The sequence below is a fragment of the Solea solea genome, chromosome 1 (assembly GCF_958295425.1).
Source record: "Solea solea chromosome 1, fSolSol10.1, whole genome shotgun sequence".
NCBI classification, from domain to species: domain Eukaryota; kingdom Metazoa; phylum Chordata; class Actinopteri; order Pleuronectiformes; family Soleidae; genus Solea; species Solea solea.
Window position 1 is genome coordinate 11,642,860 of NC_081134.1, and position 20,302 is coordinate 11,663,161.

Below are 20,302 nucleotides of genomic sequence, written 5' to 3' on the forward strand. Positions count from 1 at the left end.
GATTGAGACTGGAATAATTTATATTGTCTGGTTCTAGCAAACAGTCATGCTGTAAAACCACCTAGGAGCATAAATTCTATCCAAGTACACTTTCTCCTCGCAACTCATGCAGTTCCCCTTGTTTGTCCATTTTTCTTGGGACGACATTATGAATCTACTTGTACTGTCATGATGCTTGTTAGCAATGACAGAGAACAGCTTCAGCTACATATTTCCTTCACTTTTACTCTGACCTGTCAGGCTTACAGCCAAAAGGGGACCACCCTAAAGAGCATGCTATTCTACAATTTAATGCTGCTGTGAGATTATTTTGGATTTTTAAGTGGCTGTTTTGAATTTATGTCATGGGCCAGGTCAAGTTGTCTTGTGGGTCGTGTACGGAGGAGGTTGGAGGTTCCCCACCCCTGCAATAAAGGGCACAAACATAGCAACCCAGCTGAGAAACATGACATATCACTGCTATAAAAAAAAAAAGAAAGAATTGTGAAAGGGTAAAGAGAGAAAAAAAACGATCTGAAAGATCTGACAGCCCTAACTCTAGCGTCCATTTGACAAGTGCTATATCATAATTTTAGTTAGACGGTTGTTTGGCAGAGAGAAGAGCACCAGAGAGAGTAAATTAGGAGGCAAATGCCAAGAGAAACTATTGAGAAAATCTTGTGGCAGATGTGCACTATAAAGTAAAACTGAGCCCTCAGAGACCATGTCTACAATAGCTGTACACGCTTACATATTTGTTATTATAGTAACAGAACTTCTAGGCTGAATCTACATCAGCATATAATGACATGTGCAACATTTATGTGCCTGAAACTAAAGGATAACACTTAATGCAACTTTGATTTAAGCAAGGCTAAATGAAGAATGAATACCATCGGGATTACTCAGACTTCATGAACCGGTCACCTGCATTAAGTCAAAAGTACGTAGCTTTTGAGGAACTCGAGGTTGTGCATAGAAATTGTAGCATTGTTGAATTATAAAAAGGAATAGATAAAGATATATACTACTTTACTTTGTGTGTGGATTCAGTGTGATGTCAAGGCAACTGATAAATATTGCTAATTAAAGTAATCTTGCGTGTGGGTGATATATCAAGTGCAAGTCTATGTTTGCTTGACAAGACATAGCGAGCTGATAGCAACAGCAAATAAAAACAGCTTAACCCTCTGTTTTGAAACAAAATTTATGAGCTGAAGTTGATTTTACTCCCATGTTTAAGGCAACGAGTGAACTTTTGTGTCTAAGTTCAACAACATGACATGGCGCAAAGCAAAAGCAAAGCACATTGACTAACATGGATATGTATCACTTCTGATGCCACAGCGAAGGCGCTATGCGACGGATGCGCATTCAGTGGAATCCCCGGGGGGGATTGAAATGGATCTGTAAAAATCCGATGAGAATCGCATTTAAAACCATCTCCGTATGTGGTTTGAATCAGCTTTGGAAAAATCGGATCGCGTGTGTTTTTAGCTGTCCGGACTGCTTAAAAATTCCACTAGATACAATCTGGATATGCTTAAAAATCGGATTTGGGCTGCAGACTAAACAAGAGGCAAACTAGCCTTACTCTGTCACCCCACCATCCAGCCCCGTTTGCCTTTTCAGCAGGCACCAGATGGTTTTATGATCTCTAATGACTAGAGGCATTCTCTTGCACAAGTACCCAGGAACCTCTGCTCTCCCTTTTGTTATTTTCCCACCTGTATAAGTACAATGAAAAAATAGATCACAGGCACAAACAAACACTGTTGTCCTGGGTCCACTGAATGCACAAATGATGATCTGAGAACCATTAGATTGTTTATGTGTCAGCATGACTTTCCATCAATAACAACACTTATCACACACATGCTCTGCCCCACGAGCGCTGCAAGTCCCTGAGCCAGCGTTTAAATGCTATTAAAAGGTCCTGTATATTAAACCAGCTGACACATCACGTAATGCTTGTAATTTAGTAGCACGCTCTGTGTGGATGTCTTTATTCCACTTTCTCTCCGTCTCTCCTCTGACATTCCCTGGCTGGCATTATGCACTGTTGCACTCATGCCTGTTTTCTTTTTCTGTCCATCTGGTTCTCCTTTTCAGCTGTTTCCTCCCAAACACCATACCATTCCTAACCCTCACTATCATTTTCTTCTCATTTTTTTTCTCCGAAACTTTCTTTCCACTGCTCGCCCCATTGATGCTGCATTCTTCCCCCAGTTTCTCTCAGTCTCGCTGTCTCTCTTTCGTTTAATCCAAGGCACCACTGCTTCTAGTGAGTAATGCGTTTGCTGTAATTAGGCCAGTGTACGCCAGGTCCTTGGCAGTGTGTTTCTGCATGCAGATAAAATGAACCAATCAAATATCACAATGGGATCAGATGTCCTTGTCTCTCATGACATCATCTGAGGTGATCTTGGAAGCAGGGGATTAGTGGGTGTGTGGTGTTGTGAGGTGGAAGTGAATCAAATCTGTAGGCTAATGGTAGAAATATTGGAAAACATCTGCTTTATTGATAGAGTCTACTTGGTGAAGTCAATCAGGAACTAACAATATACTGAATATCCACTAGGGGACAACTTTTTTGTCAGTGTCAGAGCCCCATATGAGCTGCAGTCTCGCTGCTTGCTTCCATGTGACAGGACTGCAGACTTAGATCCAAGTTTAGTGCCTGTTTCCTGGATGTGATGTGGTACATTTGAATGTTCTTGATGTCATTCTCATGGATTGCTCTCCCTCAGACTATCTCCTTTGGAGGAGATGGCATTACTCACCAGCCCAGCTGGAAGATGTTTATAGCTACATTTAAATGAATAAATAAGTGAGCAATGCCTGGTCATCCGCAAATGAGTGTACGCATAAGCTATGCAGCCAGTCAGTGCTCTTCAACTCAAATTCAGCTCTATGATCACTGATCTGCACGAATTGGCCAATGAGCTTTCGGCTGCTAATAAATGCTCAGTGCCAGTGCACGTGTGGTTGATGACTCAGTACCTGTGTTTGGACAAAAATAAGCTGTTCCTTTGACTTTTTATTTTTATTTACGTATAGATCCATCTGGTCAAAAATAGCCTATTAATTAACACCACATTCCACTAAACCCAAAGGTGAAATGTTCAAGCAGACAGGTTTTTTTTTAGTCAGCTGTCAGATAATAGCAAATCCAGTGAATATAAAAGTGGCAACCAGATAAACACGTTAAATGGATTTAATCATTCACTACTAGATTGGCTTAGTTATATATAAAAATCAATTTCAACTAAATTTTATCTTGTCGTTTATATATATAAACAGAGGTAAATGTGTTTGATGTTATTTCTTCACACTAACAATAAATTGAGGGTAAATCTAAGATGGGGGATATTTCTGTGACCTTTGCCAACTAAATTAGCTTTTACTAAAAGACATTTTCTTTACTAAAGGACGACAGGTTTTGAACGGCGTGGGATAAGGACAGGAGTTTACATTTGAATGTAGATTCTTATGTACTCGTGAGGTATGGCACCGTTAGGCCAAACACCACCTGCCAGGTTTAAGGCTTTCTTCTGTCTAACACCCCCGGCTGTCCTCTAACACACATCTCCCACGGGTGCAAACAATCTGTGTCCTCTCTGATCTCCTCTTCCTTACTCTCACCCTGGTTCTCCTGCTGTTTATACCTCTAACACTCTTTCAGGCGACCGCCTTTACATTAACCACTGTGTGTGCTCTGCGTCTCTGTCCCCTTTCTCCCCATGCTATATCATTCAATCTCTCACATTTTCATTCTGCCCTCTCCTTAACCCAATTTCTATTTTAATTTCTCCTACTTGGCAATGCGTGCTGCATCATTGTCGAATATATTTTTATTTGTACCCCTCCACACAATATAAAGGATAGCGAAGAGTCTGGAAATGCAATGCACATACTCAGATTTAACCAACAGATTAAAATCCCAAACACACAAACATCTGCATGCACACATACAGTATATACTGTACAGTGTGCACACTCTCAGGTCCAGAGTTAGCTGTATGTGAGCATGCTTGTCCTCTAATCTGTGGCTTGCTTGGGGCTTCTTCCAAAGTCCCTGGACCTAAAAAGGCCTAACTTGACTGGGCTGGAAGAGGTAACACCCTACACTTAGCCACATGGAGCTAGGTTGCCCACACCCAGTTAAACACAGCCAGATGTGCAGGGACTGGCAGCATGGTACAGTGTCACTGCAATCTCTTGCAGCCACATGACCTTATGAAACAGTGCCTTGGTGAATGCAGTGACTAGATTTGGTGATTGTCTCAGTTCTGCGGCCAAAACTGCAGCGATCATGTGGCAGCAAATGTAACGCATTATGGTCCAATTAACCCTCGTCTATTGCTCAGTTATCATCTTCAGAGGATACAGTCAACAACACATGGTTTGTAGACCTCAAGGCCCCAGCACACATACCTCTCCTCCTCATATGCTCATAGGGGTGAGATAAGGGGGCATGAGAAACAGGAAAGTACCAGAAAATGAAAATGAGCAAAAAAGGATTAGTTTTGGAGAGGACAGTGTGTACAGGTGTGGCTTGATTTGATTTCAACAACAAACAAACTATCAGCAATGAGAACTCATGTCTGGCAATCGTACATGAACAAAAACAAGCTCCAGATGACGGCGTTCATGATGCGTCTCTGTGTGTATTTATCAACATGTTTTTGCATGCACATCATTACAATGTTTAAAAGGTCGCAGCTGAGTGCTGCTTGAACCTCTTTGCCTGTAGTCTGGGTTGTTTACTTGCTCTGCTGTGCTAAATGAGGTGTTTTCCTGAAAAATTGGAAAGTTCAACAACTGCTGAATGACATTAACTGTCTTGAAGAGAATTTGTATATCTTAGATTTGTGTGTAAGTGCTTGCATGTGTGTGTGTGTGTGTGTGTGTGTGTGTGTGTGTGTGCGAGTGTGTTTTGGCAGGGTGACTGCATCCCTCTGGCATGGCAATAACAGCACCCTGAGCAAAAAAGGAGTGACCATGCGAAAGAAGAAAACAGAATGACTGAAGACGAGTAAACAAATATCATTTAGTCCCCTGACATCACTATAATCAGTGTCATCTGAAAAGGTCAGGCTAACTAGCCATACTCAGTGCACCAGCTGACAGATCCACTGTCATCAACTGGCCAAGGGGAACAAGTGGAGTAGAGACACTCGTCTATTAACTGGAGCAGGTCATTAGACACAAATAATTGCCTCAGTGTGTCAGTATTGCAAGAATGAAAATCCCCCTATTCTCTCTACATCTCTCAACCTAACCCTCAAACTAAGATAAGTAGAGTTTATATTATTGAGACTAAGTGTAGGTCACGCACTATTGTGCAGACGTATGTACCGAAACCGCAGTTTTACATTCTTCATGTTAACATTTCACTGTAAAATATGCTCTGTGTTGTAAAAAAAAGTTACCCGATTTTACCTTGAGGTAGGGCACTCAGTCTTTATAAAAGAAGACTTAAATAAAATGGTATGAATTGTTTTTGACAAACATAATGTGATGGTTAAAGTTGATATAATATTGCCAAATTTTAATATTTTCCTTATTTTCCTTACTTGCCTAAAATGACATGGGAAAGACATGGGGTCAGATAATAAAGTGTAATGACCAAGGGCACTGTTATTGTATGGTCAGTATCTTAAACTCCAATGCCTAAATACCCTAAATTTTGGTTGTTTATTGTTTAAAAATGTCTGTGGGTCTGACTTGGCAATCAAACTGCAAAGTCACGGTTGTACGAGTAAAAAAAAAAGGCTTTGTGAGGATAAAAAAAAGCAGGGGTGAACCTAGAATATCAGGTGAAAGGGGGTGGAGCCTTCTCAAGGGGTTCTTTCTATTACAGTCTATTACATCCTATCTAATCCAATAGTCAGTTAGTGAGCCAAGCAAGCCATTGTCTGTGAAAACAAACAGTGAACCAGCTCAGGAGCGAAAACGTGAAATGAGAAGCATCATTACAGGACGATGTGCTGATGAAAACTGAGCAAAAAAAGACAAAATACAAACACACAGAAGACAAAGCTATTTCAGCTCCCTTTTCCACTCCGTCATTCACTGATTAATAACACATATACTCACCATCAAAGACCTTGAATTGTCCATTGAGTGTGTTCTGCAAGGACCGTCCAGCATCTTTGAGAATTCCCTCCATCTCCCTGCGACTCAGCACGGCCAGGTTCTCCTCCATGTCACTAGTGCAGCAGGTGTAACCCTGGGGACACATGCGTAGGTGCTCCCCTAGAAGGAGGACACATGGAGGGAGAGAACATGTTAGAGGCGGTGGAGACAAGGATCTGATCTTGTCAGGCACACTAGTCCTCGTGAGAAACAAAACCTGGTCCTAATGAGGCAGAAACTTAATTCTTAGGATAGGAAGTTTAGGGCTGAGATTTGAATTGGGGTTATGTTAAGTTTAGGGTTAGGCATTAACGTGCTATGGTTAAGGTTAGGGATAATACTTTGTTTGTTTTGAATAGCTACACAAAGCTGTGTGTGCGTGTCACACATAACTTAATTCCATGGCACAAGGTACAAAACGATACTCATTTTACAACACTGAAACATTTCAAGATAAGTGTCCCATATTAGCACTTTTTAAGCAAAAAAATTCAATTTTGATATGTAATATAAACAGAAAATTCCATACGTTCTGACCAGGATGGACTAAGTTGTGTTCAGGACATCTTTGACTACTAGCATACTGCAAATCACACATTTTAATGTAAGGTTTTAGAGAAAATTCAAGTTAAAAGTCCCATTTTCACACTTTCAAACTTTGAGCTGTCTTGTCACTTGTGAATCTACAGTACATAAACCAGCCCGTGGTTCTCGTTCAAGACATTTGACTTATTAAAATAAACGTCTGGACTGTGTGATACAAGGCTTTGACTTGCAATAAAACACACCTGGAGATCCCTCCAATATTAGATACAAGCATAACACACAAAAATGTCCTGGAACAAACAATTCACACAGACACAGAAGAAAGGAGACCTAACTTTAAACCTAAAGCAATATTGAGGAAATGTACACTATGTTCTAGATCTACAGGTCAAATTAACAAAACAGTTAAATGAACTTTATTAGAGAAGCCACCATCTTGGTTGTTATTTGATATTTGCATGCTACTGGACAGTTTTCATGGGTAAAGGGCATTGCAGCATTTGTACTCATATTGTATTACCCCCGCAATGAAAGAAGCTCATAACTGAATCTCACAAAGTTCACTTTCCCACCCTAAGGTCTTACAGTGATGAGCATTAACAACCCACAGTGAGCCTCCTCAGCCATTCCTCACTGCTTTCTTCTCTTCGCTGCCTAATAAATCTCCGAAATCCTCTTTCATGACCTTGCAGTTTGTCATAATAAAAAAATACACACAGAAACCCATATACATACAAATAAGGACCCTGAATGTCAGTTATGATGTATTTGTTTTGTCCTGTTTTTCAATAAATTAGATTTTTTTTCAAGATCCATATTAATTTATTTTTTTTACTATAATACTGTCATGTTTTTTTTTGAATGACAAAAACATTCAGATTTGAGAGACGAGCGTGCCTCTAAATCTACCAACACAGAGCGACGATAACTGTGACAAAAAGCCTAAAGCCTAAAAGACTAAGCCGATTACCTGTTAGTCTTGAAATTCTAATGTGATATTACAAAGCCCACAAAAAATCAGTTACAAGAGCAATGAAGCGACAGGAGTAAAGGATTAATGATTAAATGTCCCTTAGTCTTCCATTAGCATGCAACGGGCAGAGCATCACCCGAGGGCAAGTCTATATAGGCACAGTGCTGCCATCGATAAGACTGATCCTGCCAACATTTTCATCATTGCTTCTACTGATTTCTGTGTACTGGCTCATCGATTACAAGCAGGCACTTCACCTTCATTTACTGTAGTTGTTATCTGAGTTAATCAACCCCCTCACAATCCTGTCCGCGATCTAAGCTGCATTTTACAGGCAACATGACAAGAACCCACGGACTTTGCTGATTATGTGTCAGCCAATTAAATAGCAATTAAAGCCATATATATTCAGCAACGATTGTCTCATAACTCACTTTCATGACATTCACACACCCACGGGACTGAGTTTGACATGTGTACTGTGTGCAGGCTCCGACTTTAAGATTTGCGTCATTGAAAATAGAAAAATCAATTAATGAAAAAGATAGGAAGGCACAAAGAATAGCAAATAAGGAGAGGAAAAAATGAGCAAGGATTGCATTAGATTAGATTAGACTTTATTGATTCCACACTGGGGAAATTCACGTGTTGCAGCAGCTAAAGGACAGAGGATAAAATAGAACACAAGAACACAATTGTAGTGCAAAGTATAAAACAAGATGTACAAGAGTAAAAAGACAGGCTTAATCAACCAATATAGATGTATAGCTACATGCAGTGGTATATATTATAAGGTAGGGGGTCAGCTGCAATCTGTCATCCCCTAGGATGGTCATTTAAAAGCTTGGACTGGTTATGAACACACACACACACACACACACACACACACAGGTTTGTGTGACCTAAACAAAGCCCTGACCTTAACCATAATCACTTCATGCCTAACTCAACCCTTGACCTAAACCCAATTCTAATCTTAGCTCTAAACTCTAAACCACTTCCTCAAAAATGAGGTTCATTGGGGTCAGTTTTGGTCTCCATGAGGACTACTGGTATACATATATAGAAGGATATATACACACACATACACAGCGTCTGGTTTCCATGACTTCAGAGGACATTACAATGACTTACATACATTTCCTGGAGACTTACTCTAACTCTAACTGGCCTAACCATAAACCCAACCGTAACCTAACCCTAACCTCATCCTAACCATACAACATGTCTTGATGTTTAAATGTAATAATTGGCATGATGGGGACTTGCTTTGTGTCCCCATAATGTTACCCCCCAACAAAACACACACACACACACACACACACACACACTGACTCAGACAGAGTAAGGTGTGAGGTGTCCGGATGCAGCCAGGCAGAAACAGCCTCTTCAGGGGGGTTCAATTTTATATATAATAACAATGTGATGGTTTTCGGTACACACACACACACACACACACACACACACACACACAAACTGAACATAGACATAGATTCAGTTAACCACACACTCTTGACACACACATCTGCTGTGCAGCAGGATAGGTCACCTGTAACAGAGCACTGCATTTCCAGCTGGCTGAACTGAAGTAAGACTACTCATGTGTGTGTGTGTGTGTGTGTGTGTGTGTGTGCACGCTTGTAATGTGTTGCCTCTTTAGGATCTTTCCTGGCATTAACACTGACCTTGTCAGGAATAGTAGTCCTCATGGAGACCAAAGCCTGGTCCTAATGAGGCAGAACCACATTTCTGAGGAACTGGTTAAGTTTCGGGCTAAGATTTAAAGCAATACTTCCCCGATTTGCATTTAGCTTTGTATTACTAGAACAGGGGTAGTATTTTTGAAAATGTGTGCTTCCAAACCTCAGTTTCCCCTGAGTTGAGAAATATCTTCATTCTTTTCTTTGTAACGTGTCCACCAGTGACACTTGGTCCTGTTAGCATAACAGTTAGCAAAGATGGCGGACACTGTTTACATTCTGGGAATGAGGTCCCGCCCCCCTACGAGTGGAATTAGTGTTGCAGTTTCAAGGCTCGGACCCAATGTCACTGGTGGGCACGTAACAAAAACTCGAGGTTGGGAAGCACAATTTTTCCAAAATACTACCCCTATTCAAGTGATATTAAGCTACATTTAAATCAGTGAAGTATTCCTTTAAGGGTAGGTATAAGGCTTTTGTATAGAACAGAGTGTGTGTCTGTGTGTCTATATGGATGAGAGTGACAGTGTACAGTGTCCAGAACATTACCTCTACCAGACTGACCCCCCCACTTCAGATTATCACATATCACACTGTCCTTACTATAACACGCCTCCATTGTTGCAGCAGTCTGGATAAACTTGGAATGGATGATAAATTAAAAAAACAAACAAAGGAACACTTAATAACATGTGGGTTCATGTACAAATAATTCTAATCAGTGATGCTAAGAGACAGCTCACAAATCATCTCTCCATCTTATCATCTTACACACACATTTATAAACCAACCACACATCCAGGCATCACTTCAACCCTATAGTCTTCCATCTTTCTATGGACACGCACGGCGGCCAAATGGTGAGCAATTCCCTAACCATTAGCTTATCACTGCTCACCAGGGAGGAAGAGTCCTATTAATCAGCCGTGTGTGGGAAGGTCAAATAACCTTGTGTCTTTCAGAGATGGTGGGAAACACAGCGAGAGGAAAAGGCAACAGGAAATTAGGAGGCAAGGAAAAACCAAAGTGTAATTTCCGTGGGAGTCTGTGAACAAATCTGAAGAAGAAGTTGAAATTCCGGTTTGGTTCTGTTATCTCTCTCTCTGATAAAAGATAATGAAAAAATGTGTTCTCACGTCGTATTAATACGCCATTGTAGCATTTTTCTTTCACATCTGCGGTGAATGTTGATGCTTGATTTCCTCCACAAATTCATGATGTTAACATGACCTTTTAATTTAAGGTTCACATTATTGGCATTAGTAGAAAATCAATGTCTTCACAGTAAATATAACAAGACAAACGCTCTGACCTTGCTGTTGTTTAGTATGTTTGCAAGCAGAACAGGAGTTTGGGATGAGTTACAGATGAACAGTTGGTAAATCACCAATTTCTTCAAGTGAAACACATTTGACATTTGACATGTCATTGTAGAAGAATGTGTTTGTGTGTTTCGCACACATGTTGTGGGTCAGGAGAGATTATCAGCTTATAAAATCGGCGGTGAGAATGTGTGCATGTGTGCTTATGTGTGTGTGTGTGTATCCAAAGCCAGGCAGGTCTCATTTCTCTTGGCGAGGAAAACATGCATGGAACATCAGGAATCACAAACATGTGCACACACACCCTCACGCACACGGTGGAGTAAGGTGAAACTGATGAAAAGCAACAGGGATATTTGGCAGCAGAGGTCGGTATGTCCAACTGCACAAATGTCAAATACCGAGCAGACAAACGCGCACGGACACTGTACCCTCTGTCTTCTGCAGGACACTTGTCAATTATTGTACCTCTAACTTTCACATTATCCTGAATAAAACACAGATGACCTACTCTCTAGACCAGGAGTGGGGGAACCTCTGATCTCAGTTCAGTTTGAACCATGAGAAATGATTAAAATACAAAAGAATTATACCATTTTATGACAGCTGACATCAAATAAAGTAAAAGATAAGGTTATAAAGTTTCCTTCAAGGTGGTCTTGTGACAGGGCTGTAGCGAAGAATGTCATCATCAGGCAAATTATTGATATATGACAACAGTTTTAATAAATACTAATCTTTCTGTCCAATTAGCCATCAAATAGCCATGATTGTGCATCGTGCCACTGTCAACTGTACTTTCCTTGCATGGCACTAAAGGATCTTTTAAAAAAAAAGATCAATAGCTAATGTATGGACTATGTGTGTGCACGTCTTTTGCTTTTACTATGTAGTACTTTGTGTGTGTGATTTGTTTTTTGTCAAATGTGAAGTGCAATATAAATAAAAGGCATTATTATTATTATTATTATTGTTATTATCATAAAAAAAGACAAAGCATCATCATCGCTGTCATCTGATGCCTCATCTCAAGTTCCAGCTATCACATTATAGAAGATTGTTGTGATGTACTGTACGTGTCTAATAAATGGAGTGTTTTTTTTTTGTTGGAGAGTTGAGATTAATCTTGTTTGGAAAATTGTTTCCCATCCCTGAACTCATAATGTGAGCTGCAGCAGAAGAGTCACTGGCCACATTACATAATAATATAACATAAGAACCCACTAATCCTCTGGCTCTTCTTCTCTACGTGTAGCAGCTATCTCCTCTCTTAACTTACCCAATAATTACTCATTTTTACAGTGCGTATTAGACTCTCTACAGTCACACAAAAAGCAACTGTTTCCTTGCCAGAACATGTAGCATTTAGCAGATATTCAGTCTTCCGTCACTTCATACTGCATTTATACTGTCTTTAAACTTAAGATGATTCATTGAAAAACTACTTTGTCGGGTTAAGATCTGGCAATCAGGCTCTGTCACATTCTTTTAAAAGTAAAACCAAACAGTTTTGGTTTTTTTTAAATAATAAATAAATAAAAGAGAAATATGGATCACGTCCCTGTTTCACGGATAGTTTATGTTGTCTCCCAGAGTAACAGACGAGGACCAGATGCTCGAATATTAAGGGTGAAAAACAGCGATACTGTCATTGTTTACCGATCAGAATTGATTAGGGATGGCAATTTCTAACGTTGTGAGAGCGAAAGAAAGAATGCGAGCGGTTGAGAAATAAGAACAGACAGAGCTGCAACTTTATCTTCTCCCTCATGTGAAGACATTGGACCACATGAATGTGCCCATGCCCTGCAACACTTTGCTCTGAAATGCACAGAACCTGCAGGCTTCTAATTGACATGATGGATTACAACTGATTTTGTAATTAAGTTGCCATAGCCCGGAAAAACACGCTCGAGTGCCCAAGTCCAATAAGACCGGCACAGAGTGACACGCAAACACAAAGGCAAACAAATACATTTGGCCTTTGTCTTGCTCCTTCTCCCTCTGTTCAACTATCTGCTGTTCTCTCCCATTCACACACACACACACACACACACACACAAATACCAGTTGCGAGTGACTAACCAGCTTGAGTGCCAGCTTAAACAGTGACAGCAGCCTATGCCATTCACTTATAGGGAAAGTCACAGTGCTGTCAAACAGACTGCCAACCATGTCCGTCTTCAATCCATTTATTTATTTATTTTAAACGTGGGGACAAAAAAGACACTGGATCCACTTGGAATGCAGTGTTTTTTTTTTTTATTCAGACCTCACAAGTCTAACACTGTACTGCAGAGACAGTACAGACATATGCTGTCCCAGTTACACCATAACCCACTCTTCTTCTGTCAGGTACAGACATGTCTTAACTTGAGCTTGTCTGAATGTAGACTTGCTTACTGAATCTCAGTATGTGTGTGTGTGAGTGAGTGAGTGCATGTGTAAAACTGGGAAGAGTCAAAATATGTGAAAACTTAATTGTGAAGAATGCTACCCTGATGATGTCAATCCCAGCCAAAAGACATACTATATCAGGGGCCATCACAAAATCACAAAAAAAGAAGGCGTAAGTACAGGGTAGAGAGAGCTGACCTCATTTCTGTGTCTGGAGGAATGTGTGTGTTGGTCTGTTGTGTGTGTGTGTGTGTGTGTTTTCCACTTATAACCTGATAAAAGCCAAACAAAGGAAAATGTCAACAGAACAGCCTGAGGTCGACGCCAAGGTCATGAAACGGGGGGGTTTGCTCTATCGGCACCAGGTTAATCCATCTGTATTTCACAGAATACCAGGAATTAGATCTAAATAATAATTCCTGTGCCTGTTGTCTGGCTTTGTTGCTATAACCATAGCCTCAAAATGCTTGCACGCTGTTAGTAAAACATTTAGTCAAAATGAATCAATCAGATCAACACTGATGACAAAGTCGTGCAAATCACAGCGTGACAAAACTGGGATATCACCATCACCTCTGTCAAGAGGATGGTTATGTAAAATTATAAAACCACTGGGTCCTCAGGGACAATACACATCTGCTAAAGTTGAAATGAAATGGTTAATATGCAGACGGATGTCTATTCACCATTTATAGTTAGATTAGCCAGAAAAGTTAGAAAAGGCAGTGTCCCTATTTAAACTCTTTACTCAAATGAACTGTATAAATCCGTCTGTTGGACCATGTTTCTATAATAACTCCTGCTGCCAGTGGAGCGGTGACAAAAGTTTTGCACTGCATGTTAAATGCAGCAGCTTCAGGCTCAAATCTATAGAAATGTTGCGACGTGCTGAGTAATCAAAACACCGGCAGAGCAACATTAGTAGGACAGCGCTCCGGACTGCTTTTCAATACGACATTTACATGTACAGTAAAATTGCATGTGAGGAAACAAAAAAACAAAAAAAACATACAGTGTAATTTATTTTTGCTTGTGCCTGCACGCCAGTGTATTAACTATGAATGTGTGTGTGTGTGTGTGTTTGTGTGTGAGAAAGAGAGATGGAGAGCTCAAGGCTTGACTCTCGTGCACTTGTAAGCTCCCATTTGCCGCAGGCCTGTCTCCTTAATGGTGGATGAACAAACAAAGCAGCCGGTTCCCCTCTGCTCATCGCCGCTCTGAGGTGCCGATGCTGACAGATAGAAGCAGACCTGTTGCTGTCACGGTCTGTCAAAGCAACGCAGGCGAGAACACATTCGAGCCAAGACTGAGTTAGAGACACAGTCAAAGAAGGTGGTGGGTGATGCGGCTGAGAGAGAGGAAATTCAAAGATGAATACATAAAAGAACTGGGGGGGGAGCGGCGGGGGGTGTTGTGTGAAGCCAAAAGCAGAGAGGATGAAAAGTTTTTTTTTTTTTTTAAGGGACTCAAATATGAATTTACAGACTTTCTTCCTAAAATCTACTAAAAACTTTTGACAATCAGAACTGAGATTTAATGATACACAGTTCGAAGATGTCAGCTATAGGCACAGCTGGAGCAGAATTCCATTTTTGATTCAATGCAAATGGCATATATGATTGCAGTGATAATTGATATGACAATCCCTCTGTTTAATCTGTCTCCTTTCTTTTCTGCTGCCACAACACAAAGGCCTTGACAAAAAGCCATCAATCACCAGCGTTTGACCTATAGGCTCACATCCTTTCCACTCCCATGCAACCGTTTCCAAAGGCAGATAAAGAAGGTTGTTGAATCCTCAATTAAATTGTCGTTAATCCCCAACCGTGAGTCAAGAATGTTATAAATGTTGAGTGGGGAAAAAAAAAATGACTGACACTCTGCTGCAGTCATTAGATCAAAGCACAGAAAAGCCTCAGTTGCAGTCCTTCCTGAGGTTCACTCATCTCTGTCCTCACACTTGCTTTCCTCTTTTCCTCCCTTTGCCTCTGGCTGGGAATCTGGACTTCAATAGTACAGCTCCACACTTGCCTAGTTCCTAGACAAACACTTTTTTTTATTCATGGCCAGGGCCAGACAACAATCTCTAGCTGGAGGGTTTTTTCCTCTTATCTGTATCATTTTAAGTCATTTGTCTAAATTCAGTAGGAATTAAGATGAAGAGCATCGTCAGCGGTAATTTGGTGACATTACTGGTTTGATGGGTATTAAATTGCACACCTCGTTGGCTGTGCAGGCTGCTTCAGTACAACTGCAGTGTTAACAAATGTCATAAACTAAAGCATCTCGCCGAGGCCAGTTCAATCAGCGCAGCGCCAACAGCTGCACTTTAATCAGCAAATCAAAAGACGGAGTGATCCCGTTAACTGACAATCAGACGCATTATGATGATGACGGCTGTGGGTTTCAACAATTGCTCCCAGAATGCCCGCTGATGAGTCCCATAACTCGCGAGCCATATTCAAACCTTGATCTGAAAGAGGGCCTAACATGGGAACTAATGCCGTACAAGGAAAGCCCTGTTTTGGCAATGTTGTGTGTGAATGGTGTGCGTGCCAAGCTGTCTATTTTGAAGTCAGGTCAGGACAGGCCAGCACTTCAGGCCTCTCTTAGTCACTGTGAGTCAGAAGAATGTCCCGACAACAGACAGACAGGCATGGTTAACTGACAGCAGGTACAGGAACTGAATGGCAAGTGTGCTGAAAGACCAAAGTCACATGACAAATTGGACAGCAGACTTTTTCTAGAAAGGCAGACGTTGAACCAAAACAGTGAGGAAGATATCAAAACAACAGCACTGAAAAGACAAAAGCGAGACATATTTGCTTTTGTCTCTTCTGTCACAATGACGGCACAGTGCGCCATTGGCCACAGCGGCACATCTCTTTAACCGGCCGACCGGGTCATTGTTCTGTGTGGACCGACGTCTCTGATGTCACGTTCTCCTCCTTCCCGGTTACAAACAGTGAAACACTTGACCAGTTACACATAATGACCACCGAACCACAAACTCCAGCTGTGTCTGTGCTTGTTGCCGGGGGAAAACCAGAAATTTTAGAAGCTGAGTCACGTGTCCTTCAGGATCTTAGTGATGCATAATAAAGCAGAGGTTTCTTTCTTGAGTTCAGGTTAGTTTAGTTTAGTATACAGCAAAGCATTATACATGCCAGCTTCAATTAAGACACCACCAGTATTGGATTGTTTACACCCATTATGATTATACAAGCCATGACAGAAACCAGCTAAAATCATGGTAACACACATTTTACTCATAAATACTGCATGCGCATATGACCCTGTCAAACAACTATGCCTTTTTTTCCATTTACTTTAGGACACTGGCTTGTATACATTTAATTAGTTTAACGAAAAGCGGTTTATTTAGTCATAAATTTGGGCTGTCGTGGCGACTAGCGCTACAACATTTTGATTTATAGCCAGACAAAAACAACGCATAACATTTGACTGCCATTGGCTTCAAATACAGGGTGTGTTATTTTGCGAGCGAGCCCATGAAATTAGCTGGAGCTGCGGAACATTTTAAAGCTTTTATTTTATTCACTTAAAAAAGGGAAAGAGCGTATTAATGAACATTGGCATACATTACACGTGAAAAAGGGCCACAGTTGAGAGAAGGTGGCAATTTATGTCAACATAAAGATGAGTCAGTGACGCGTGCGTTGACGTGAAAATGATGCAGCGTTGACAAACGTGTGCTCCAAAAGTGATTCAAAGTCCCTGTGAAAGTGGAGGACCATGAAGTGGTCTTCATGGTAACAAGGACGCAGCAGGGACAGAACGCTGTATCCTCTCCTCTGTTCTCACTGCACACAGCTGTGCATAATTACTGGCAAGTATAAATGACCTTCTGTTATCACTGTGGGAAAAAGCTGGAACTGTACAATGCTACTGCATTGTGTTTCCAGGTTTAAATAAGCTTACAAAAATACATACAAAAGTGTCACTGATGTATGTTATATATACCCATTAGTGCTGTCAAACGATTAAAATATTGAAACGCGATTAATCGCATTAATGTCATCGTTAACTCGCGATTAATCGCATTAATGTCATTATTAACTCGCGATTAATCGCAATTAATCTCACATTTGTATCTATTTTAAATGTCCCTTGCTTTCTTTTTGTCCCATTATTTATTTATTTTTTCTCTCATTTTAATGCTCTTATCAACATAGAAGTGGATGGGCTTGCTTTATGCAAATGTTTTTTTTTTTATTGAGACAATATCTCTGTCCCCGTGCATATTTTGAGTTATTCCTCTTATTGTGAGAGCCGCACAATAATAAGAGGGGCTGTGTGTCACCCTGCTGTGAATTAAGTGTCGTTCTTCAACGCCGACGGAGTCCCGTGGTTTAATGTGTTGTTGCCGTAATGAGCTAATCCGAGCTAAAGGAGCTAGCGGTCTTCGGTGGTCTCCTTATCAAGGTTCGGGGGTCTGCCAGCTTGGTTGGTAACACTGCATACATCATTGCTTGGGGGGTGTCGAGAAATGATCCAGGCTGCGTTGGATACGGAGAGCCCGCTTGGAGACGGCAGAGACGCACAGCGCTCGCCATCCACTCAAAACGTAACGTTAGCCTACTCTTTGGCCGGCTCGCACGCCTGTTTTTCTGTTTCCAGTCTAGCTAGATCCGCTGTGGTGCTTGTAGTTTTTCTAACATTACTAGTAGTTGTAACAACACATAACTACAAAGTTTGCTCGGCCAAAAAGAACGTTAATCTCGCGATAAAAACAATTGTCACCGTTAAAATGGGTTTGCGTTAGCGCTGTTAATAACGCGCTGACAGCACTAATACCTACGCACAAAAATTTACAAATTGAATCTAAATTAAATAAAGCAGGCACAGCCATAATTATGTGAAAATATTGTGCCAACTGCAAGAATTAGCACAGACACAAGATTTTAATAGTTACTGGCGTTAACCCTTTAACACCTAAGGATCAAAATGTCCGTAAAAGGGCCAGAAACTTTGTGCTGAAACTTTGCCCATTTTCCAGAATAACTTTCGATATCTGGCATTTATTTACAATCCACTACATGTTAAAATAGTGTATTAACAACATATTCAAAGTAACATCTGTGTGACCTTTTGTCCTTAATTAAGACAAAAACTAAGTGTACAGGCATTTTTCCAACTCTCTCCTCTCTGCTGACAAAGACCTGCAACAATGCGAGTGAAATTACCGTATTAACCACACATTGGCTTTGACGTGCAACTTCTCAGCTTTCAGAAACCGTTGGAATTGTTCCTATTTTCGCGTAATTACGGTAATTGTCTGCGATGCGCTCGGTGTTAAAGGGTTAAAGGCATCCTGATAAATGCCTTCAGAGTGGTTTTTTGACTGAAACCAACAATAAAAACCTTTCCTGGAAAAAGTACTATTTGACTAGGTCAAAGTGGTCCACTTAATCTTTGTCAAACTGGGACATAAAAAAAAAAATAAAAAAAACCCATAAATGACTTTTACCCATTCCTCTGCTGACAGCAAAAGCCAAACAAATAATACAGAATTTGTCTTGGCTTAGCCCTTGTTAGCATGACAGTATAAGGTTGACTGGTCACACAATGACCCTCCGAGCGCTGCAACAAGTTTAATGACGTTAGAAAAAAAAAAGCATTAATTCTCCCCCACCAAAGGCGACAGCGGACAGATTATGTGCAGTTTGAGAATGTGTGTTGTGCACTGCACAGTCCAAGCATTCCTCACAGATAGATCAGACCACAGCAAATTACTTTTCACCATAGCTGCAGGGGGAATTTTTAACCAGAAGGGTTTCGCTATGATGTGCGACTCAGACGCTGAGAGGTCGGACGAGAAATGTTGAAAGGACAATACATATTTTACACTTCAAAGACGGTGTGCTTTACCATTTAAATAAACAGAAAAGGGAAAGTTACTAAAAAAGACATTAGATAAGTATTATTGTTATCTAAACAAAGGCACCTTTTGTTCCTTGGCACAGACAAAGAGCTATTCCGGTGTGCAGATTTGCACAGACAGCCCTTTAGGCCTTCAGAATTAAAAAAAAAAAAACACACACAAAAAAAAACCTGGCTTATTGCCCATGTGGGAGCAGCTTTATTCTAGCTGTCTGACAGGTAAATGCATAATGTGTAAAGGAATGTTTGTGTCTTTCACTTGCTATGCCTCTGTCTAATCCCCCTTTCAGTTCAGGCTTGAAAGAGCACTTTTTGTAGGTTCATCTTTAAGAAAAAAAAAACAACCCCTAAATGCTTGTCAAGTCTCCGCTCCTAAACGTGGATATGGAGCAGTTCATTGCTCCTTCCTTCACTCAGTAGCGCCGTCACACGCTCCATTAATGTTTTTCCTCCGTGCTCTTGTGCCTCTTGACTTCAACATTTTTAGATGTTTTCCTGTCATTTGTTATGATTGATTCTTGGTGTTAGACTTCATATATGGAGCTAGAAACTCTTCTTTGTTTCCTTGATCCTCACATTATAGTTGTTGCTGTTTTAAAACACTGACCTAGAAACTCCGTATTTTGCTCATCTTTGTTTCTGTCTTCCTACAGTTTTGTCCCACAACTTTGTTTTGAGCTGTCAAAAACTTTCTCACCTGCAGAACAAAACCTGATTGACTGATCTACATCGACAGATAGAATGCTGGGCCTGGTGGGAAACATTGTGCTCCAGCATGCAAAAACTTGTCACGATGCTCAATTATTTTATGAATCAATTTGTATGGCGTGACACTGATTTTATCCACTCCAATCTAACTGTACTTATAAAGGACTTTAAAGAAAAACAACAACAGCTGAAACAAAGTTGGATGTGAAAGATTAAATCCTGTATCACTGGATTATTATTGTTCAACTCTGTCACATCTGACACTAATTCAACAAGAAAGAGCGGAGTTTTAAGAAGCGGGGCAGCTTGTCTCATCACATCCTGCCGACACATCAAATTAAATGTTTTATATGCTGTGCTGTTTAAACATTAAAAATGTCATAGACTGCCCCTGAGCTGCAGAATTCCAGGAATACGCGTGGGACAAAGCTTCTTCACTGTCCTCCCTCACTAGAAATGAGAGAAAGCGCTGCCCTATGCTGAAAGACTAGATGGTTATCCTCCCAGAACAAGATGAACGCGGAGGAGAGGGAGGCTGGGAGAGCCGAGAGAAAGGCCACAGGGAGGCATGGAGGGTGCTGGCTTTTGCTGAAAGGGTAGATGGTTATCCCACCAACCACAGAGGGAGGGAG

General features: G+C 40.8%; 1 protein-coding gene across 1 annotated transcript in view; it reads right to left on the minus strand.

Moving 5' to 3' along the window:
* LOC131462437 (glypican-1-like) overlaps nt 1-20,302 on the minus strand; it is a 60,400-nt gene that overhangs the window by 19,854 nt on the left and 20,244 nt on the right. Inside the window, exon 3 of the mRNA XM_058633674.1 lies at nt 6,082-6,240. Coding sequence (XP_058489657.1) covers nt 6,082-6,240 — 159 coding nt within the window. The remainder of the gene's footprint in view (nt 1-6,081; nt 6,241-20,302) is intronic.